General features: G+C 44.6%; 1 protein-coding gene across 2 annotated transcripts in view; it reads right to left on the reverse strand.

Annotated features, from left to right (window-relative positions):
* ERBB4 (erb-b2 receptor tyrosine kinase 4) overlaps positions 1 to 24,249 on the reverse strand; it is a 589,568-nt gene that overhangs the window by 360,366 nt on the left and 204,953 nt on the right. For both annotated transcript variants that reach the window (XM_063162643.1, XM_063162645.1), the window contains exon 2: positions 3,116 to 3,267. In XM_063162643.1, coding sequence (XP_063018713.1) covers positions 3,116 to 3,172 — 57 coding nt within the window. In that variant the 5' untranslated portion in view covers positions 3,173 to 3,267. The remainder of the gene's footprint in view (positions 1 to 3,115; positions 3,268 to 24,249) is intronic.

Here is a 24,249-nt window from a genome sequence, read left to right on the forward strand (position 1 = left end):
AGGCCTCTCAGCTTCTCGGGAGGAAAAACCCTAAGGAAAGGCTTTTCCATAAAAGATGTCTGCGAGATAGGGCTGGAAGCTGAAGTGGCTGAGCACTTCATTCAGGTGACAGACAGCCCCTCTTAGTCTTCATCAGCAGATATCCAGAGAGCTAACTCACAGACATAAAGCAAATCTACTTAGGGAATAAATGTCTAAATAAATATGAGAGATGAGATGCTGATCTGTTAATGTTCCTCTGCTGGGTAAATAAAATTATGGGGTTTTTTCACTTCAATTCATTTATGCTATTTGTTTATTACTGCATGATGAAAAGGCTCAGCATGCCTTTTCCTCTGTGAACATCACCATGCCTTGGGCAGGTCCAAAGTGGTGGGACTTGCAGGATTTCTCTGCTCCATGCCACTATCAGAACAGTTCAAGTTCTTCTACGTAGTTTAGAGCTGGGTAATTATTTAGAGTCACATAGCCACCTGAGGTACCAAATGCTTTGCAGATGACACACAATGTTCTGTTTCCTGTCACATTTACTGACCCACACAGATGAGCATATCACTGCTGAATTTTGTTTTTTTCACACATTCATTAGCCAGATAAGCTGCAATCTTTTCAAAATTCTAAGGGAGTAGTCGCTTAAAGAGAAAGAAGAAAGGTCCATCAAGCATCAAATTTGCTTTACACCTACATCCCTAACCACTCTCTTCAGAGCTAGGCAATGAACTCAATGAGGAAATGAAGAAAAAATGAAACAACAATGAAGCCTACAGCCTACCAGGCCTTCCCTCTGTCCTGGAGTTGCCCAGCTAAGCTGAGCACTGCAGAGAGGACAGGTGGGCACACAGATAACCCAGCATCTACCTGAAGTGATTTTGGTGGAGGAAGAGGCCAATTCCTGCAGCAGAGACCAAAACACTGGAGCAGGCTGAAGGAGCGTGATGTTGCACAGAGAGTTCACTGCATTTAAGTCTGAGAGAGACAAACAGCCTTTCTCTTAGTTATGTCCCATCTGCCACCTTCATTTGGCCATTAAAACCATTTTTAATATGATAAAAGGAGTAATACTGCCTGACTAATGAATGTCGAATTATCGGCGTAAATGTGCCAACATTTATTTATTTATTTGCCCCGCCGAGAACATGTTCTCTTCTGTTTGGTTTTCCTCTTTAATGACTACAATTTATCATACTAACTAGGCCTTCCACTTTGCTGAGTTTTGTTTCAAGTTCTGCTTTTTTGCTGAGACATCTGTGAGGGAGCAGATGCAGGTAAAAGAAGTAATAAAACCAATAAAAAAGCAATAGTAGCTGTCACCCAAAAAGCACAGGTGACCAAACCACCTTCATTTACTGAACAGGCCCTTTCCTTCTTGATCTCATTTGATTTTACTGCCTTCTTTCCACCAATATTTCACACTGCTTATGGCAGCCCTCTGTGAGGAACACTAATTCCTGATTTCCAAGTAATTTGCTTTCCCCAGTCCCAGCAGGAGGAAGGAAAGCTGAGGCGGAAGGAGTGCCTGCCATGAATTTGAACCAGCAGGCATCTGAAACTGCAGAGATGCCCCAGTCAGAGCAGGGATCCTGCCCTCACAGAGGAGGATCTGCCACCTGTCCAACGCTGCTCCAGCTGCACCAAGGCTGGATCTATTTCAGAGCAAAGGCATGTGTGCTTTCCCCACCTGTCACAACTGTGAAATGTACGGACAGCATCCACTTCCGAGGCATTTGGCACTCAAATTAACAGGCAACCTGTTAGTCTGGGTGTAATTAGCACCCCAAACTTTACTCCAGACGTGTCTGGTGGCTGAGTTTTGCTCACAGATCTTTCAGCAGCCTGGTGTACATGTTGAGTAAATATACACCAATGGATGGGGTGGCAAGCCTGTGAAACCTCCAAAAAATTCAAGGTGAATTTTGGCTGAATTCGCACTGCTTGCCTTTGCTAGGAACTGTGGTGGAAAGTTTTCAGTTTCACAGTTTGACAGACTGGAATTGAGCACTCAGCTCACCCAGGACCCAGCACAGGGAACGAGTGAGTGTAACCCAAGCAGCTGGGGCTGCCTCCCACTGCCTCTTCCTGCTGCCAGATTTAAACTCCAGCACTCCTGCCACGGGAACGTGCCACTGACACACAGACATGCATCCTGCAGCATGACAGCAGCATTTTTAAGAGGCTCAGGAGAGCAATATGAGCAATATAGTGTAAACCCTTATCTGTGTCATGGAGAGTACAATCACAGCACAGACTGCAACCACACTGGCACAGGCTGCCTTTTCTACCCTGGCCTTCAGCCCTGCCTTCCATATTACAGCCACATCACCTGCAGCATCCTTTGATGCCCACCTGGATCACTCTTTTAGTGGGATATTTCTTTAAACATAAGAAATGTGAAATGCCAAATAATGATGGGCTTAAGTTTTTTGAACCCAATATTCAACTTTCCCTCTTGTGGCTGCCAGCAGAGCAACAGGGTTTGCAATCTGCAAACTATACTGAAATGTTCTTTCAAAATTCCAAAATTTGATGCAAAGAGGACTGAGGAAATGCACAACCAGGGCTCTCCAAAAGCAGTACAGCCTTCATCTATCACCGACTTCCCCTGGATGCTGGAGATTGTTAGGCTCACAGCTCCAGTCTTCATGTTCATGCAGCAATCACTTTTTTCTTTCTCTTAAATGCCCCACAAACACTTTCCAGAGCTCTTCCCTTGCTTAGTCTATAAATCAGTGCATATCTAGCATTTTATTAGGATTAACTTCCCCAGTCCTCCAGTGCTTATCTGCATGATTCTCTGACCTTCCCAAACCCCACCTAACCTGCCCTGGGGCAACACAAAGTGAGAGAGCTGCGAGAGAGCTGTGTCACCTTCCAGTGGCACAGCTTTCTCCCCCACATCCTGATCAATCTAAGTGACTCAGAGCACCTGTCACAGCAATGACATTGCTCTTCTTGTCTGCATATCCCTGGCATTTCATCATCCTCTTCCATCACAGCAGAGCTGGTGGCAGAGAAACCTGGTGTTTTCCAGCCCAGCACCTACGGCTGCTCCCCAAAAAAGAGAAGCAGAGGGAAGGAGGGAGGAAGGAGGAGGGAAGGAGAAGAGCAGGCTGCTTACCCTCAGGAAGGAGAGGTCCCTGTTGTGCTCGATGCTGGTGATCTCCAGGTTGCCCATCACCACCTCACAGTTCTCATAGTACTTGCGCAGGGCCCGGTACTGCTGCTCCAGGTCAGACAGGGAGCTCAGCTTGTTCTCAGTGCCAGCACACACTGCAAAGAAACACAGCACAATCCATCAGGCCACTGTGGAACAGGGGCACTGGAGCACAATAAAGTCCGTATAAACTGATACAGGGAGTTGCAACAAAAATCTGTAATGATTCACAGGGATGGGTCACACAAGTCACACTTGAATATCAGCAGTGGAGATAGTAACGTGGAAATACAGCCTGTGATCATCTCTGCAATTTAAACATCAAATGGGCTGAAGTGCTGGTATTTACCACCAAATGCTGAAAGGCTGAAAAAAGGCAGAAATGCAGAAAAAAGGCCAAGCAGGTTGACCCCAGCAGCCAAAGGGAAAAACTCAGGTTTCAGCAAAGCCCCACCAGTTCCACCAGTGGCAGAATCAGACACTGGGCAGAGCCAGTCCCATCATGGGCTGAAGGACACAAGGCTGGAGACACCTGTGCATCCAAGCTGACCTGGATAATTCAGCATTTTCACTATTCTGAATAGAATTTTGGACAAGCCAAGAGCAACCCAGGCAGAAGAGTTACACCCAACATTGTTTTCCCCATCACTTTCCTCAAGACCCCAGCTCTTCCCAGCTTTAAGCAATCAAATAGAAGAAAAACAACAGCAAAAAAAGCATTGTCTCTCCACAAGTCCCCAGGCTGAATGCACAGCAAAGAAATGTCAGGAAACACCATCTTAGTACAGTTTTCAAAGAACACTCTTTAATATTACACTACTCTGTTCTACATTTTGAAGCCCAGTTAAAAGCCAGCACAGAACCCCAGCTCAGCTCAAGGTATCAGCCTGCTGCCATCATGCAATGACAAAAAAAAAAAAAAAAAAAAAAAAAAAAAAAAAGAAGAGAAATAAATCCTGAAGCAGCATTTTACATGATCACCTTTTCACACACTGCTCAGACAGGGATGCTGCTTAAATGGTCAAGTTTATGGGCTGGTTTTGGTTTGTTTGTTTCAATGAACTTTCTTTTCCTCCTGATCAGCAGCTTGTGGGTTGTTCTTATCTGTGAGCAAATTAATCTGGGTATATCTAAACTTTTGAAATGGCCATTATATTATGTAAAACAGGAACCTGACAAGAATGGCATTTCTGGAGCCAACCCCACTTCTGGATCAGATCAATACAAACAAAACTCTCCATGACTGGAGGCATAATCAGTAAAATTGGCTAACACACACTATTTTGAAAGATGCAGGTCCTTTTTATAAATACCAAAAGTAATTAGGTTGCAGAGTACTACAATTATTGACTGTTTATTTACTATACCCCCTCCTCTTTTTTTTTTTTTTTTTCTCACTAGAAGTGGGACCAATTCTAATCTGTGCTCTCTCTGCTGCAGAATTATTTGCTCTTGTTCTGGGGCAATTTGAGCTTCCAGCAGCCTCTTGGCAAAGGGCTTCAGGAGGCAGCCAGGAGCCCATGACCTGCCCAAGGTTTTCTCCCAAGGAATTTCCCAAAAACGGCAACCACTACAAACCATGCACAGGGTGAAGGGTTGATCAGATCACTTTTGGGTTGTGTTTCCAGGGGCCAAAGAGCACAGACCAAAGCTGAACAGGCACTGCAAGGGCTGCTTCTCTAAACAGGCATTGGGTCTACCCACCACAGGAAATGCTGGAATATTATTTATTTCTACGACCTGGCAAAAGTCAAATTTCAAAGTTCTCGCTGCGGTTAAAAATTTGAAATATTTAACCTATGTTCATTATGCTGTGTTGAAGGAAAGCAGAACTGCTTGCTTTGCTCAGGTTTTAAAACAAGTTATCACCTCATTTTGAGGCTTAACTTAAAAGCATGAACATTCCAATTTTTAGATTTTCTGTAAAACCTTATCACTTAGAGTAAATCATACCTAAACACGATTTCATTCATAATATTTTTAACAGCTATTTTGGGAAAGACATGGTCAGACTGGGACCTCACTCATCTCTGGTGGACTGGGAACACTGGAAAGATTAAGCACTGCAACTGGGAGAGAGCACATGTTTAGTTTTGAAATACAAAGCCCTGTCCTAGCTCATGTACACAGATTTATTCAGAAAAGCCTCAAGACCTGCCCTTGTGTGCCAACTCTTCAGGGAGACACATCCCCGTGCCTGCCAGAGCACCTGAAAATTCTTGCTTGGCACTTACAAAATGGGTTTGTGTGTTCCTTCCTTAAATACAGCAGTATCCATTACAGGACTGATCATATTTCCAGCCAGGTAAGTATTATTCTGTCTCAAGGCTCCCAAGGACTAATAAATACCTTCCCTTCCATTCTGCAATCCGTGCTAAGGACCAACACAGCTCAGAAAACAATTCCTGCAGCTCAGCTAATAAAGCCATGCACTGCAACACTGATATTCCGTGTTGCACATCCATTAAACGTTTCCTGAAAGCTAATGCAGCCATTTGTTTGCTGAGAGGAGGCAGGAACACCTGGAGCCTGTTCTTGCAAGAGGATTCAGCAGGGGTGAAGCCAGCCCACATGTGAATGAACCAGGGCAAGGAGGCTTATCTGACTGAGGTTAATTTTGTGCAGCCAAACCACTGCAGTAACTTCTCCCAGTTTTTGATATGGCTAGTCAATCAATTCTTTTGGATTAAAAAAAAAATACAAAAACCCTTTAAAGCTAATTTAGAATAAATCATGCTGATCCTTTAAATTTACCTCATAGCACTTAATGTCTGTCTTAAAAAGAGAAGTTTCCTTCTACAAAAAATTGGTCACAGATTGCCTCAAATCAAGTCACACACCAAAAGTGATTATCCTACATCAATTGAAGGGAGCAGAATTCACTTTTTTTTTTCCCTTTGGTACCCAAACAGCAGTGCAAACTGATGCAGAAACAGCTCAGAGCAGGAGAGAGCTCTGACCTGCACAACGAGCTGAAGTCACAAAGCAAATGTGGGTATAATCATGGATCATTAATAATCCATTATTACAGTAAGTCATTAATCTCTCTGTCTCAGCTTTGCAATGCATGCTTTTGATGCACCTAATAATTATGTCACATTCAAAACACAAAAGAGGAAACTCTGCCAGTATTTAAGAAAAGCAGGTTAGGTCCTTCACTTGCAGGAGGAAGGGCTGGGACAGCACCTCCCATCCCTTGCAGAGAATCCTTTAAAACAGAGAGATGAGAGATGCTCTCGGCAGGTTTTTCAAGGCAAACAACCACCAAAGGGGTAAAAAGGCATTCCTGCCATGAGAGGGAAATGCTGCTGGCAGGGATGAATGACAAAGGTGCTCCTGTTGGCCACTGGTGCCAGGGAGACAAACCTGGGAGGGACACCAGCCAGAAGCAGGCTGTGAACTCCTGCTTTAAAAGTTCTGAGCCATTTTGAGCCATACAAGACAACTCCCAGCCTTTCCAGGGCAGATTTGCCAAGTTCTGGGTCTGATTTGCCAAGGCAGTTAAAAAGCACTGAAGGAACCGTGTGAAGTGGGAACTAAGCAGGAGTCATCAAGATTCCCAGTCCCTCTGTCCCTGAGCTCAACAAGAGCAGGAACATATCCCACTCACCTCCTGCTTCTCTCCTGGAACAGCAACAGGCATCTATGTGTTGTAGCAGCTCTTTGAAATCAAGTGCTAAAATAATATGTAATTTACAGGGATGTTCCAGCTGTATACAGGCATAAACACAAGCACAACAAAATTTCCTTGTCACACCATGCAAAACCACCATAATCTGTATTTCATGAGCCCTCTTCAAAGCACTTTGCTGTATATTGTTAGATGTGTAGTCTCACAGAGCCCCAGAAATGGATGAGCAGCAAAAAAAAAAAAAAAAAAAAAAAAAAAAAAAAAAAAATCAAGATTGTGTGTTTTAGCTGTTCTTGCAGCAGAGCCTGTGCTGGTTAATAAAAAATACTCATCCTCTGTCTTTAAGACAGGGCAAAGAGGAGCAGCTTTAGATGTGCCTCTAGTGTGAACTGCTCTTGTTATTGAGCATCTCTGGTCATGTACTCTCTGCCTCATTCAGGGGAGGTGTCTCCATGAGGGAAACCTCCAGTGCTCACCCAGGAAAATCAGATTTCCCCTATGTTTTGCCCAAGTCTGACCTGAGTTCCTGACACCTCTCAAACCCATCTCTCCACCCAAACGTGCTCAGCCGTTCCTGCTCTTTCCACACTCTGACAAAAAAACCCCACAGACTGCTCAAGTGCAGAGTCACCCCCTAAGGTTATCCCAAAGCTCCAGGACATGCCTCTTCCACCTGGGAAATCCCAAACCAGCAGTGATGGCACCAAGCAGTGGCTACTTCTCACCTGCACCTCAGTCATGGGGGATTTTGGGTGAGGGCTGGAGCAGAGCACTGCTTGGTCACCACAAAAGTGGATTTCAGGCATTGCTCACACATTCACACTTCACAGCCAGTTGTTTACTTATCACCAGCTACCTGAAGTGACAGAGTTTCAGCTCCTAATGGCCCCAATTACAACAGTAATAATCGTCTGTATTGAAATGATGCTTTCCATCAATATTCATGCACATGACTTGGAAATTAATTTTCCATTGACATTTTTTTCATAAAATAGCCAAATCATTCAAATGCTCACTTAAGGGTGGCAAATAATGGAGACATTTAGAAACGTCCATTAGATTCTGCTTTTTAGCCCATTATTTTGCTCTGCTCAGTTGATGATAAATCTATACGTTAAATTAAGAAATCACACTTGCCTCCATCTCGTTCTGCTGCTTCTCATACTAATGGATTTTATAATCCTCCCAGATTAACTGTTGGAAGGAGATCATTTCTTATTCAGCCCCTTTCCAGATCAGCCTACATCTGGAGAGCTAAAGAAGAGTGCAATCCATTATCTCCACCACGGTCACCCCCATCTGAAATCCTGGTGTTGTCTCACTCCTCTCCCAAAGCACACTCACAGAAGCAGTGATGAGGCATCCTCTCCTCTAACTCCAAGGGAGTTATCTCAAACATCTGAATTTATTTTCCCCTGACTCATAAAACATTTATTATCATCTCTTTGGCAAGGATGCAGGAGAGCAGTGCCTTTGCCCAGCACCAGCCTCTGCCTGGAGGCAGCACAACCTCCCTTTGTCAATCAGTTTGTCAAAAACACAAAGGGAGCCTTAAATTCTTGGACTTACTGCTTTGAGGAATGTCTTTATAAAAAGGATAATCACAGGTTCCTTCACCCCATAAAAGATGAGGCCCAACAACAGTCATCATCTCTTTCTAACACATTCTCCTCCCGTACTTCCCACTTATTTACTTAATTAGCTGCGTTTTTACAGACAGCACCATTATCGGGCTTCCTTGAAAGGCAGCTAACAGAACTGTTTATTAATAAGTGCAAACACTCGTGGCAATTTGTTAAGACCCCCCAGACGGGGGAGAATACTCGAGCCCCTTAAGGAACAGCTAATTACCAGCAATCCCCATTCACTTCTTTCTCTCCACGCTCTCAGCAACACCCTGGCACCTAGGCACACAGGAAGGGGAAACACACTTTTAATCCTTTCATTATTATTTTACAGTTCTCCTTGAATGAGCTGCAAAAGCCCTGCATTTTCTTGCAATTAGGCACGTCCCAATGAAGCCAGGGCTGCGTGCACTTAGAGCCTTGCAGATGTTTCCCCTGAGAAGGCAAAACACTCCTGGAGGTCACCAGCCAATTTTCCCAGTGGTTTGGGAGAGTGCTTTGGAATTGGAGGCTTTCTTTCCCTAGGTGGGAGACTGTAATGAAGGAGAGCATAATTTTCCCTGTACTCCTAATTAAAAGCTCAGCTGGCACAAGTGTTTTCCTTCCGCAAGGTCTGCTCTACACCAGAAAATCATCATCCCATTTGAATCCAGTTGCATGCAATCAACCCCTGGGCAGCCACATGGCCACAGGAGGAGCTCAGCGTGGCCACCCAGCTGCTGCCCAGCTGTCAGGGTGTCACTGGGATGAGGTGACACAGCACAGGCAGCACCAACACGTCCCCCAGAGCATTTCTCCTGCACAGCCGTCCCTGTGTTGGATAGCACCAGGGACCAAAAGAATTAATCGCACAAAATTTGGTCAATAAAATCTCAAATACAATTTTATACAGCTCTCCAGCACTTCCAGAAAAGTTGCAAGGATGTGTGTTACCAGCCTGGCCCCACCTCCAAGAGAGGCTGATCATGTGCCACCGACAAATGGAAGCTCATTCCCAATTTTATGAACACAAACAGCTGGGCACAGCAGAGGCTGACAGTGATTGTGGCTCCATCAAGAAGGATTAGCTATGTGTGATAACGCTTTTCTGAGCTGATGGAACCTCCTCCTTGTGCCAAACTCTCCAAATCCCTTTGGTGGATGGCACACAGCATATTTTACTGATGTGCCTTCCTGTTCATACCAACCAAAAAACACCATCAAAATGTTGACCAGATTTAAGCAGCAACATTTCATGGATATTCACTTGCACTGACCATATCAAGCCATCATCACCAGCTTGTTTTATGCCACTATTTCCAGCATTGTTTCTCTTTTAGTTATTTTAGTTTTAGGAACTAAAAGAGAAACACATCTATACTATGGCACAGCAACTGGAAAGGAATAAATAGGAATAATGTTAAGCGGGATCTGTATCCCACAGCTACCACTGAAAAAAGGCAGAAGTGAATACAAGAAGTTTTAACAATGGTTCTTCTGCCTCAAGCCTTGGTACCAAATTTTTTTTTATCTGTGTATTTCTGCACTTTTTCTCCCTACTCTTCACAAACAAACAAACACACACACACCTCCTTTCCACATTTTGTTCTGTTTGAGGGTAAATAGTCACTTCTTAACTATAATGTAGGTACTGGACTTGACAAGCAATTAAAGCAAACAATTTCCACTCATCTAACTTTGCCAAATTAGTCATCTACCATCTGCTCTGTCATCTGTCTCTCCTTGAGGTCTTGCTGTGAATCTGGAAGCACTCACTCTGACAAGGAGGCAGCAGATAAGCCTCCAAGCTGGTGGGGAAGCCGAGGGATGGAGGTGACATGGGGGTGACACGTGGCAGTGTGCTGCTGACCCACCAACCCCATCAGGATGGCTTTGAGGAGCTGCTAGTGGCTCCAGTGGTCAAACTGGCAAGTTACCAGCACTCATGTTGTGGTAGGAAAACATTTAAAATTAAAATATTTTTTTACAGCCACTTATGCAGCGGGGTAGCTTAGGAAGACTGTGGGATTTTCATAGCAGATGCAAAAAATAACTTCGTTTATCCAAATATCTTCAGCATTTGGGAGCTACTTCCCAATGAAGTACATAATCCATACAAGCAATTAGCATAAATTATCTAAGGAAGAGTTGAGTGGTCTCTGCTCCCAGCACCTGCCTTAGCTCAGGTTAGGCTGCATTTTAAGACAAGAAAACCATTTTCAAGTAGCTCTGAAATACAACACTGGTCTCCTCTGCCTCCAGCTTCTTCTCCTTTTACCAGGCTCCCATTCTGGGCTCCTTACTGGACCTCCCAGTACAAAAGAAGTATCACCAGCATCCCTTTTCCACCTGACCTATGTTTCCTCCCCAAGGAAATCAACTCCAGAGTGAGAGTTAGTCCATGCAAACATTGATGCTCTAAACCATCACACAGTGGAATCATCCTCCCTGTTGCTGCAGAAGAACATTACAGACTTTCCTGCACTAGTCAGGCACTTGAATGTAGTTCCCAAGATTGTTTGGTCAACCCTTAATGCCACGAACCAAAATTCTACCTACAGCACCAAAGCACAGACCATCAGCAACACTTTCTGAGACTAATAAGCCTGCAGATAAATGACCATAATGCAAGGCCATGTGTTCTTCCAAGTGCCAAGCTGAAGGTCCAAGAGTGCCCAAACATTGCTCTGCCTGCTCTCCAGCCCTCACTCTTCCCAAGTCCCGCTCCAGTGCAGCAGCAGGGGCAGTCTGTGTCCCTCTGTCCCTGTGTCACAGCATATCCTGGCTCCCTACCAGGTGGAAATCTCTACAGGTCCCAGCAGTGAGAAGGATTTGGATTGTTTTTTCAATGCCAAGGGAAGGAGGGGAGGGAAGATGATGGAGCACAAACCCACAAGCACCAGGGGGGCACACCCACAGGTGGGAGCACAGGGGAACCGGGCACTTGGTCTGGTCTTTTGCACCTTCAACAAAAATCCATTTGGCAAGGGATGCCCAGTAAGTAAGACCTGCTGTGAGGTTGGGCCAAAATCATTTCCCATCTCCCAAGCAGGCTGCTTTGCTGGGACACAAAGGGCTCTTTCCCCCTGGCAGGGTCTCCAGGGGTGCCCAGCTGGCACAGAGCACTGCCCTGGTGCTGCGCTGGTGCCACGTTCCCCAGCAGCTCCTGCCACTCCTCCAGGACTCACAGAACTCCTGACAGCCACAGGCCTGCCCGCCTCCCTCCCTGCTCCTGCCTTCCCCAGAGAGCCCCCAAACACCACAAGCACTCACTCAACTTAAATGCATTTTAATTACCACTGCGCAAACACAGGGGAGCGCGTTCATTCCGCCGCCGCGACGGGAACGGGATTGCAGCCCTGGCTGCCTGCACTGGATTGAAAATATAATAGCAAGATGCTCCCAAAGCCCTCAGACAAATCCCCCTTAGCAGTATTTAAGCATCATTTATGTAAGAGCTGCAGCTCGGAGCGGGTGGGTGGGACAGGTGCTGTTATGTCTCTCCTGCAGCACGGGTAATTAGTCACCACTAAAGCACACAGCAAGAGGCGCCTCATTACAGCTTAAGCACAAGCCACTGGTGACATGTAAAAGGTATTTCCCCAAGATCACCCACAGAAATCTTCCTAGCATTACATTAGTAATTATCACATAACCCAAATACCACCCAATAAAGTGATTCAAGGAACTGTGAAATTTCGATGCCTAAAGAAAAGAACAGCCTTCCCAACTTCTGGCAAACCGACGAGGCAAAACTGCAGGGGGACTGAAACAGTCCCTGGAAAAACACCTGGGAGTTAAAGAAAACCAGTATCTCACAGAAAAGAAAACCAGTTAAAGAAAACCAGTATCTCACACCTGAAATGGCCAAGACAAGGTTTGGGTGTCCCCATTAAAAGGCAAGAACAGAGGCAACACTTGCGAGCTGCTTCACCCAAGTGCTTCAAGGTGACTGTGCAATGCAGGAGAAGGTGCTGACAGAAATACCCTATTTGAGCCAATACACACACATCTATTAAATTGGGACTGAATGCAGTTTATTTTTCATTAATGAAAATAACAGGTTCTCAAGCAACACGATAACCTTGTCAAGCAGGCAGGAGAATCCAGCTCCCGTAAGACAGCTGAAATGGAAATTACTGGGACTCGGGAGTACTGCAGATGAGGGGAAGGCAGGGCTGTGCTGAGGCTCTCTGAACCCCCAGGTGGATGCCACACCTCATCTAGAGCCAAAATATGCTGGGCTAGGGACAGAGACCACGTCCTGGAGTCTGTGGGGGCTGTATATGCTATGGTCATCAAGTCAAAGAATTAATGTGCTCTGCTACACAAGACTTCCTTACACCAAAGGTTCTATTTGCCTAATTGCCCATGGCTGCACTAAGTAATAAACCCCATATGTTTTATTAAAACAGGTGCTTTCAGACAGCACTTTAGAGGCAGGAAAAACAAACTTTCAGTACATAAAGTCTAGGCAAGAACCCTTATTTTTTTCCTCAATATGCTATGCATAAGAACATGCAGCCCCAGTGTGGAGGCAGCCTCTTCTGCACAGCCCATCCCTGGTGTGCTGATAACCTCCCTGAACATGAGCAGAATATTCAGGGCAAGCTCCTGCAGCACTGAAGCCTCTGCCTGTTTTACCCCTGGGAGGGGAGGACTGCGTGCTTGCCTTCCAGGAGCTCCTCAGTGTGTCTCACGGATTCCTTAAAAACTGGCAAGGCAGCAGCTGAAATCACAGACTGGCTGCTCCTCTTCACACCATTCCTCCTGAGCTTTTGTCAGTGGTTTTGCCTCCCAAGGCTGGAGGGAGCATGGGGGAGTCCAGGCTGCACCTCAAATGCAGCTTCCCTGTAGTTCAATCTCACAAAGCAACTTCAGCATCTCTAATTGCTTCCCTCACCCACCTATTGCTGCACTGCACCAACCCAAGGCACATTTATTTCTTATTTTCAGTTTTATATACTTTCAGAAATCATCCCAACAGCTAAGTTTTAACTAACCATACTTAGAACCAGGTATTATAAATTCTTCATGAAACAGTTTGTTCAGCCACGCTCCCTGTTAATACTTGCTGTTATTTCTGCTGGGCTTTTTAAAACCCACTCCATATATATTTTATAAATGTTTGGGTTCATTTCTTCCTGCCTCCCCACCCCAGAGACTGCCCTTAAACTTCTGTCCATTGATTGTGACGGTATCAATTTGTAAAGGTCAACAGAAAGCTTCTCTGACAGCTGAACTCAGAAAGTAATTTTTAAATGTGCTGTTTCTCTTCCCCTACAAAGCAAGATGCCAACACAATCAAAACCCAAGGTCTTTATTTCACAGGCCTGACCAGTGCCTTTGATAGGCTTTGGATCCCTGATGGCCACTGAACACTCCTTGGAAATATGAGCTTGTTTGAGGGTCTTAAAAAATAGCAACATCTCAAAGAGCAGGTTTACAAACAGAAAGGGAAGAGAAAGGTTTACTGAAAGAACAACATTCATTTGCTGCTTCTCTGAAAGCCCCTGCAGACCCTGGATAACAAAGCTCCAGGGATCACCCCACAAACATCACCACTCTGTGGGTTTGGCCTCATACAGCCTTTTATCTATATGAATAACTTACATTTTGCACTAAAAAGCCCCACAACCAGCTGGCTAGTCAAGAAACAGATTATACTAACTTATTTGGTGCTTGCTTCTGATTTCTTTTGAGAGAACGAGTTATTTTATTTGGGATTGGGGTCAAAAGCCTCTTCAAAAGGCACCCACCCTTTCCCCCATGCCATAGTTTACTGAATATCTCACATTCATAACCACTTAAAAAGAGGGCTGTGCAATTTATGACATTGTTACACATGAGGAAAACCTGCCATAAATCAAAGAAATCAGTTATATAAATGAGCATAAAAGTGCAGGGAAATGTCACAAGACAGCAATAAAGCATCTTCCAAATGGTAAATCCCGGGAGCAGAAGCACCATTAGTTTAGAATCCTCCACTCAGCAGCAGCAGGACTAGTTTATCACAGGAGCCACAAACAGCAGCCCTGGGAGGAAGTTGTAAGTGCAGGGTGAGGGGTTTTACCCTGCAAACAGCCATAAAGCCTTTGCCTGACTTCCAGGTCCCATCCCAGGCTGCTAGCTGAGATTTGGTCATTTCTCCTGCAAACACCACCAGCAGAAGAACAGACGTGTCACAGCAAAATGCCAGGAAATTTGTTGGGATGAAAGAAATGCAATGCCATATAAAACTCTGACCCCAGAAAAGTGGTGGCAGCACCAGGAGGATGCATGGGCAGATTAAAGCTTCAGTTCAGTGGCATGTGGAGGCAATGGCAGGAGAAAATTTGCAGGATTTTCCAAGACTAAGCGTGGTGCAGAAGATTCCCATCCACCCATGATGACTCTCCGGGAATTCTCCCTTTCCACCCTGCTCGCTCCAGCAAGGCTCCAAGTGAGCAATCCGGAACAACCACCAGACTGTGCCCTTGGGCTTCTTTCTGAGGTCTGCACACCAAGCCATTCCCCATCCTTTAGAACTTGGAGAAGTCCCAAGACTATTCCTGACCTCTCATCCTGCACAGGGTAACCATTATCTCACTGTTAGAATAACAGCCCGCAGCCATTGCCAATATCATCTGTTTTCTGGTTCTTAATGCAAGGCAAGGGGGACAAAAGGACAACAGGCAAGGATAAGAGGACAAAAGGACAAGGCAAGGGGGATAAAAGACATAACAGAGGGCGAGTTGCTGGTTTTGGATGGCACAGAGCAGAAGGAGCTTCCTATTGCTGCCTCTCACATGAAGATGACATTTCTGCCCAAGGTCCTCCCCACTTGACTTTATTTTCACGGGCCAGCACAAAAGAAGGCAGATGAATGCCAGGTGGCTCACTGCTCCTGCCCAGGCAGAGAGCAGCAGGCATTCCTCTGCAGCCTCACTGAGAGGAAAAGCCAGGAAGCAATTTTCCCAATTTTCCCTCTGCGAGGAGGCTGCTCCCGGGGTCTCCACTTCATTAATCCCTTCCTCTCGCTCCCTCCACTCCACAATCCCGTTCAGCTGAAGCTGGGAGAGCAGAGGGAGGTGGCAGGGGGGGCACAGGGCACCTGCCATGTGATCCCTGGGCAAACCTTGTGCCGGGGGCTCTCGGCCAAGGCCTTGTGCTTAAGTGATGCGGGAGCACGTGCGGCCGGAGCGGCTCCGTGCAAACTCACCCGCTGCAGAACGCCCTTGGAGCTGCCTGCCTGCGACTGGAAACACAGCCAAGGGCAACAGAGCTCGTGGGACGGAGCCTGAGCTGGTGGCCCCATCCTTACAAACACCCAGACCCTCCCCAAAAGCATCTCACAGAGGTATTCCCAAGAGCAGGGCTGTCTTGTTCTTCCCACCCCCCACCAAATGCTGCGCTTACTAAACGCCTTCGCTTCTCATTACACGCAGAGAAAAGCACAATCCAGCTTGGACTGCTAGGAACAGCTTAATTAATAACAATTAGCTGCAGCGCAATTGTGATTCAGGTGGCGTTTTGGAGCATGAAGGAGAAACTTGACACTTTCGCTTGTGTGCACGGACATAAGAAATTCCAGGCGAAGTTAATGGGAACCGAGCGGCTGAACAATGCCAAAATTCAAATGTACTGTAAAATTACTGAATGATTTCAATGTCACAGGAAGGCGTCGCACTACTTCCAGGATTATCAGCCCTTGCAGAGTTTTAATAATATTTGGTCAAATACCTCAGGTGCACATTGCTGGGCTGTTATAAAACCACTGAGATAACGCAAAATCCTTTTATATTTTAGCAAAGGGTGGGGTTGAAATCCCCGATTACAAAAGGCAGCAGGCAACACCTTGGGAAAGCTGGGTGCTTTCTCTGGTCATGGATGCCTCAGAGGGGGCCTGGCTGTCCCCTCCTTGTCAAGGAGAAGGGGAAGGACACTTTCTGAAATTGCTGTTGTCTAAAGTGGTCGAAACAGCTGCCAGTCATGGCAGGTTTATTGGCCACGCTCCCCGCAAGGGGGGCTGCGTCTCAGTGCCTCCACCTCAATTAGTGTCACTGCAGTCAGATGCAATTTATGTTTAAATATACATGGGTAATAAGAAGACAGTCCAAGTGACTGCTTTCAAACAGCAGCAAAAAGGTGGAGGCTTCAAAACTTTCTGTTGCAAATCAAGAGAAATTCGTAGCTGGAGAGTTCATTGCCCTGCTATTACAGTGTTTCCCAGGCTGGTGTCATGTTACTTTAAAACAAGCAAACAAAGCATGAAGTGACTGTACAGGATCATGTTTTGAGAGCATGAAAAAGCACAGAAATGTGCACCCAGCATGTTAAATGTGAACACATGAGGGCATTTGTGCAAGCCCATGACAATCTGTGAAAACTGCACATGCGTGCCGATGTTGATTTTCACAAGGTTTCTTGTGGCTTTGCAGGAAGCCATCACCCTGATCTCAGGAAAATAAATGCCCTGTATGGACCAGCAAAGCACACTTACTTTTTGGCAAAAAGAAAAGAACATATCACAGCCATGTTGCAGGCAGAGGGAATTCCAGGTGGCAATGGCTGGCCTGGAGGGAGTATGTTTGGGAATTGTTCTGATACAGGTACAGTGCAGCTAGAAAACCAATTGTTTCACACTACTGACCAACACTAAAACAGGCATTTTCTAAAGTAGGCAGACCAAGAACATGTGGGGAAACACTGGGAATGAAAACACGTGGCTCCTGCCCCTAGGACTTGCCACAAATCCTGTCTGAGCTGAGCCCTAGCTCCCAGAGGAAAATCATATGCTCAGCAACGCACGCCTTCCTTATAATTTACAAAATCTAAGCCACATTGTTGTAAAAATATGTCTGAAAGTATGAAAACTCTTCCAGGGCTTCTGGCAGAGCCTGCAGATACATGGGCCAAAAATCTGCTTCTCCCAGCAGCAGAAATCCACCCTGCTTGTCCCTGGCATCACCACCCAAAGAGTAAACGGCTGCCTCAGTGCCACTGGTGCTGATGTTCAGCAGCCAAGGAAACAGAAATCACCCCATCATGAGCTTGCCAGCTCATCTTCATACCTGCTTTTGTCAGCTGCAGCTAGAGCATGGGACGGGACTTTCATTTTCTCCTTGGTCTCTGCAAGATGCCTCACTTGACCATGACAAATTTCCATCAAACTTACATTTGATAAATCTGACGTAATTAAGAGAACTAGTTGGTATCAGTCTTCTTTGCATTGGTAGTGCTGCACAAGAGAAAACAGTGTTTGATGAACAGCTTTGGGTACTACTATGTTACCTACATCAGGCTGAAAGGCCTGTGAATCTCCACAGCCACAGAAATAGAAAAATACACACCTTACAGGCCACTTGGACTCAGTGAAAACCTAAGAAAACACCTCAAGCTCAAACAGCAGCCCTCTGAATATTCCACTTATCTGTAGTCATTAATGCAGGTAATATTCCTGGGCTTAAGAAAAGCACCACTTTTGGTTCAGCTGCCTTGGTTGCCCTCAGTCACGTCCCTTCCCTAGGAAGGTAAGATTGGGCTTGAACTCCAAACAAATTGTCCCTGTAGATTTGGTTCTTCATGGCCCCACTCTGATGCCCTAAGTTTCAGCTTTTATATTTCTCAGATTCTGTGCTGCTTTGCTTTGTAACTCTGGGCTTCATATTAAATGTTAGCAAGTTCTCTTCTCAGGGCAGGTAAACAATAATCCTTTTCCAGCTTGTCCAAGGACAACTATTACAAGGTTCCAGGCCCAAAAAGTATAAACAAGGTGAATTGAAGAGAGAAAAAGAAGGATGGAACTTCATAAGCTAGAGCTATAAATGGACAATTAACTCCAATATGCAAAATGAACCAAAACTTATAAAAGCGAGAGACCCTGTGATGAGTCACCCATTTTGTGACCATTTTGGTTCATCTTGGGTGCCGCCCTGGCTGGGCTCTTGCACTGCCCAAGGTGGATCCATTGAGGCCTTTTAATAAATCCCTGCTTTATTCTTTAACTCTGTCCAGCCTCTGCTCTAGGTCAGCCTTCACAAGGCACCAACTCCTCCTGAAAGGTGGCAGAAATGCCCAGTACAGAAATACCCACCACACTCTGCAGATCTGCCACTGAGGAACAATAAGCACTTACTGCAATTAATGGTTCTCTGTGGCCTTTGTCTGCAGGTGAAAGGAGGCAAACCTCTTCCACTGGGCTTGGAGAGAGTGGCAGCACCACCCAGAAAAATCCAGGGCCTGGAAAACTCCCCTGAGTGTGGCACCCCAGCCTGGGGGTGCAGGGGATGCACCCAGCCTGGGGAATGGGATGAATGGGATGCTCCTCCCCTGCTTCAGCTGGAAACACCTCTCCAAGTCACACACATGCTGAATCCTTCCTCTCCCTCTCCTCCCTGTGCCCACTGGTGCTGTGTGATTAATATCACATCAAATTTGTCTTTGTAGACTATCCCACCAATCTTTCTTTGTGTAATGTTCGCTTCACACCAGGTGACAGTTTTAGTGATTCCTCCTTTATTTGCATGTCCCCTTGAAGAAGCTTCATTTCTCCTTCTAATCAAGTCATTAATTTTCAAGAAAATCGTTCCCACCCTGAGATGGCTGGATTCTAATTTGTCTCTGTCACGCAAATGACAAGTATCACCTCATTGTCATGCTGTGATGTTCCTCCACATACCTGTATTTGAGTAGGAAAAGCACCAAAATTATTTTTCCACAGCCACAACTGCTTTTCTTTGTGGCAGTTTGATTCTGTCACGATCCTTCCTTCAGGTACTTTGTAGCAGTATTATACAACTGGTTGCTTTTTATTTCAAAACACATCCTGTTCCTAATTTCTTTGTAATGGGAGAAGTAGAAATTATGGTGTCAAAATTACTTTCTTTTTTATCTCCTTTGCATCCTGTTTACTAACAGAGCTGACCACCTGGGATGCCAGGGCACACTCCCCTGCTGTCAAATTGATGCTCCTTTCCAAAAGTTCTTCCCCTGGTCTTGTCAGCACATGGATTTGCACATAGCAAAAGCTGAATGCATCATGGCAGAAACAGAATTGATGCAATCTGAAACCACACCAGGCAGCTCCTCCTTTTCCATCCCTTCCTTTTCCTATATCTTCTTTTTCTGGATCCCAAAGTGCCCTCACTAATTCTGGGCCATCATGAGAAGCAAGAAGTGCTTTTAGGAAAGGTAACCTGTAGTTTGGGGTGTTGAGGAAGATGGAAGACCCCACAGTTTGCAACTCACACCTCCCTTTTTTTATCAAAACACCAAAACTACATCTCTGATTTACTACAGCACTTGCACATCTCAGTCTTGTGTGTACCAGCAATATTTGGCAGAAAAGAAAGGCTGAGAGCCAGAATTGTGTCCACTGCATCATCCTCACTCCACTCATCATCCATGAAACTTGCTTCCAACAAAGACCATCGTGCCACCAATGAGCCTGCCTGAGCACAAAGAGGGGCTTTTCCAGAGGAAAATCTTCCTGATTTGCAAGGTGTCTGGGAATTTCTTCTGCCATTTACTATAAGGCACTAACTTCATATTTAAATCAAAAATCTGGCTTCTCACAGATCTTTAAGAACACTGATGGAATTCTTTCTCATCTCATGCTACTTCTCCTTGAGGAAATGTACCTGAGCCTCAGAACTACCCCTGAAATCATATTTGAAAAAAGGCTGGGGCTGCAACTCCTTCACTAGCTATTCCCAGCACACAGGATATTAGATATTAACAAATTTCAGTCCAGTATAATCGAATAAATAAAATCTTTCTCTTAAAGACAGATCACTTTTGCTTCATCAAAGCACCAAGGTTGTACATAGACCCTTGAGGCTCATCCTGTCTTTTTGATTTCCTTTCTCTTGTGCCTACTGTACCACCTGGTGGAGAACACCACCAAAAGTGGTGGCAGAACAGAAGGGGAATTATTCCCAGAGGAACCAAAGACCTTGCAAGGGTTTCTTTTCTTATTACTGGCAGCTCAGTAAATAATTTCAGCTGATGGGCCTGGATTACCTGGTTATAAATCCACACAGCACCCCGAGGTCACTGAGCACAGCACCCCAGGGAGAGGGGCATTCACCAGGGAAGCAGCCTCTCCTTGCCCTCAAGGTTTTCCTTGGCAATGCTTCTCTTTCCTTATCTCTCCTTCTCCCTTATCACCTTTCCTTTTCCCCCTCTCTCCCACAAGTGCCTCAGCAGCAGGTCCATCCCTTCTGCCACATCCTCCTGCTCACATTGTCCTGTTTTGGGAGCCAAACCCAGAAACCTGCAAAGAGCAGCAGCTGAGCCAAGAGACCCCAGTCCTGGGGATGGGAGCATCCTCCCAGCAGCCCCTTCCTTTGGGAGGGAATTCCAACATCCCTGGGCTAATTGCAGGAGCAAGGGCTGACATTCAGCAAATTCCAGAAGCCCCTGTCCAAGTGTTGAGGATTCAGGTGAGAGGAGTGAACTGTGACTGAAAGGAATTTTGTGCAATATCATCTCCCTGCCTCTCTCTCCCATCTCACAGGCTGTTGCTGCGTTGTGTGCAAACTCTGGACACATTTTTCCAACCTTATAATTGCAAAAAATCAATGGAATTCTCAACCATAAAAAGATAAATTAGCAGAGGAGTTCCCCGACACATTTCATTGTTGCTGAAAAAATCCGCATAGATAAAATGAATCATTTTATTTGGGCACCATTTCAAAGCCCAACTTCAGGGAAGAAATTAATTAAATGCCTATTTTAACCTCAGAATTAAACTGACAACAGAAGTTGTGGTTTGCATTTCCACTGTGAAATTCTCCAAATGCATTTCAGTGTTTGATTTGAGAGGCAATGTGAGAGATGTAAAGAAGCAAAGCATGTGTACTTTTTCATCAGCCTGAAATAAAACTTCTGCAAGTGACAGCTCAAAGAATAGCAGACAAAAACCTATTTCTAGATCTGGAGGTAATGCCATTATTTGTAAAAGTTCAGTTGGAGTTGGGAAAAAAAGAAGTAAGTGTATGAACTTAGGGAAATCTCTTTTTCCCAGCTGGGAGAAATTGCTACAACTCTTATAAAATCTTATACAGATAGTAAGATATAGACACAAAGTAAGAAATAATATAAAGCAATATCAAGCACTACTACCAAGCAAAAATTCAGATTCATTTGGTTTGGTGAATTTATCTTGTTGGTCCCCAGACAAAAAAAAAAAAAAACAAACTTTTCACTCAGTTCTAATTTATCCAACCAGGCTCCTGATGTTACAGACACAAAGCAAACTCAACATAAATAAATCACCTTGCAAAGAGCAGACCTGGAGCAAAAACACACCCTAAGCCTCTGCTCTGGTGTAAAAGCAAACAGAAAGAGGGATTTCCACTTTTGCAGGTCATTGCATTTCATTAAAAAGAAGCTTAACTGGAAACTCAGGCATCCTCTCTTTCTTTCCCAGAGCGATTTCTTTGTTTCCCCAGCTATTGCTAGATCACTTGATTCTGAAGGAATCTGTAACTTAGGGGGAAAGCAACCCTGGCAGCAATTTATTTTCATTTTACGTGTGTTCTGGGTTTAAAAATATCTACCCATTTTGCCTTCAGTCTCAAAAAAATACTAGAGATGAGAGAAAGCTCCTGCAAAGGGGAGACTCACACATCCCAAACCATCACCTGGGAAGAGCTCAGAGATATCTGGGATTCTCAATCCCAGATAACCAAAGATATTGGTTTGCCAAAACAAGGAGGAAATTAAAAACCAATGGAGGAACACATGATAAGGAATTAAAATGGCAACATGGTTTTAAAGTCAGGAAGGTATAAGGCATCACTAAGTCTGAAATAAGAGCATTTTCATCACCGCTTTTGAAGTTTTTAAATCAGTTGCCTGGCAATCAGTAAGAGCAACAGGGTTTCTCTTCTTATTTTAAACAACATCAACTAAATTAACCTCCCTGTAAGGATTCACATCTGATTTTGAAACTTCCAAGCCTTCTTCCATCTACTTAAGGACCAGGCAGGCACTTAATCACTGTCTGGATTTCAGGCAGTTCCATGGATTTGCTTACCTGAAAATACATTTTGACAGGAAGCATGCCAAAATACGGATTTTTAATCCTGTATTTGAAGTATCTGCATCACAGGGTCAGATCTTAGAGCATTATACATTTTATATATATATGTATATATGTGTGTGTGTGTGTATATATATATATATATATATATATGTATATATACACACAGATATAGATATAGATATAGATATAGATATAGATATAGATATAGATATAGATATAGATATAGATATAGATATAGATATAGATATAGATATGTATGTGATGGAAAAAAAAAATATATATATATATATATATATATATATATATATATATGTATGTGATGGAAAATCTCATCAAAAGAAAGAAGACCTCTGAGAGAATCTGGGTGTCAACACATTCCTGAAATGAAAAAAAAAAATACCCAAAAAAACCCCAGCCTTACAATATTAAGTGTTACTCCCTTTTAGGAAAGCAACAGAATTTAGTACATCCCTGGAAATACTCAGTTTGCTGAAATTAGTGAAAAACCCAAAAAGATCCCTCAAAAAAAAATCCTTCTTGAATAAAAGCCATAGCATCTTGTGCTCAGGTCTGTAATATGTTTCTGGGGGAATTAATGCTAGATTTTGCTTTGTGTTGTGTCAGTTCCCTGTTGTCTATGGTGTGCACAGCATTGCTGCAAACATCAGATAAGCAGGATCCCCCCCTATTTTATTTTAACTTCAGTTTGCCTGGTAAGTGGATAGAATAAGCAGTTTTTCCTCCACTGAGGATAATAATAAGAATACACAAGGTCTCATCTTTGCTTGTGTCTGCATTTATGGCTCTTCACTGGCTTTTGGGATGGCACAGCAGTAACACTGCCAGAGATGAAGTTGCAAGTCCTTTGTTGCGGGTCACGATTGATTTTTAACTCCACCAACTTCCACATTCTCACGCCCTAAAGCCACAGCTTTTATGTTTCCCTCTCTTCCTCAGCAGAAGCCGTCTGGGGGGAGAGAGTAAGGACTGGATTGAGATTGATCATGCTCCCAGTGGCATTTGAAGATTCAAGCTGTGCCTTATCAGCGGGCACAGCAGGGAGGATGCAGCAGCAGCAGCTCTGCCCACCTCAGCGGGGGCTACCTGTGCAGATATCGAGTTTCCAAGGGGCTTAAATGGCTCCTGAGCACCACTCATTAGCAGAGCCAGTGCCCTCCACCGCAGCCCCTCTGCAGGAAAATAAAAACTACAGCTCAAGGAGAGACCCTGCAGCACTTGCTGACTCTCACCTGTATAGGAGGGGAAAAGAACAGAGAGGACTGTGACTGGTTTATAGCTCAGGCATGGTTATCAAAATGCTTTGGGGACACTGATAATGGGGTTTTAGGGTTTAAAGGAAGACTGGACATCAAATATACTCAAATAAGGTAATAAGCTTGTCAAAACTTGCTCCCGGACTGAAAGTGCACAAATAAGGTTTGTTTACACTCAAATAAGGTAATAAGCTTGTAAAAATTTGCTCCTAAACTGAAAATGCACGCTAATTTCTACCATTCCAACTTAGAAGAAAAGATCTTTTCATGGAGTCAGGAATGAATGCATGAAGCTAATCATGCTGAATTGTCAGGGCAATTGGGTCACACACCTTCACCCCAAGTCAAGGCTTCAGTGGCTCCTGAGCACCCCTCATTAGCAGAGCAGGTGCCTTCCCCACTGAAGTCCCTCTGCAGGCAAACAAAACCTACAACTCAAGGAGAGACCCTGCAGCACTTGCTGACTCTCACCTGTACAGGGGGGGATGTGGGAAGGAAAAGAACAGACGTGTGAGCAATCATGATTTGGGAACATGAATGATGCTGGTTTAGGCTTT

Source organism: Melospiza melodia, chromosome 8, assembly GCF_035770615.1.
Source record: "Melospiza melodia melodia isolate bMelMel2 chromosome 8, bMelMel2.pri, whole genome shotgun sequence".
NCBI lineage: Eukaryota > Metazoa > Chordata > Aves > Passeriformes > Passerellidae > Melospiza > Melospiza melodia.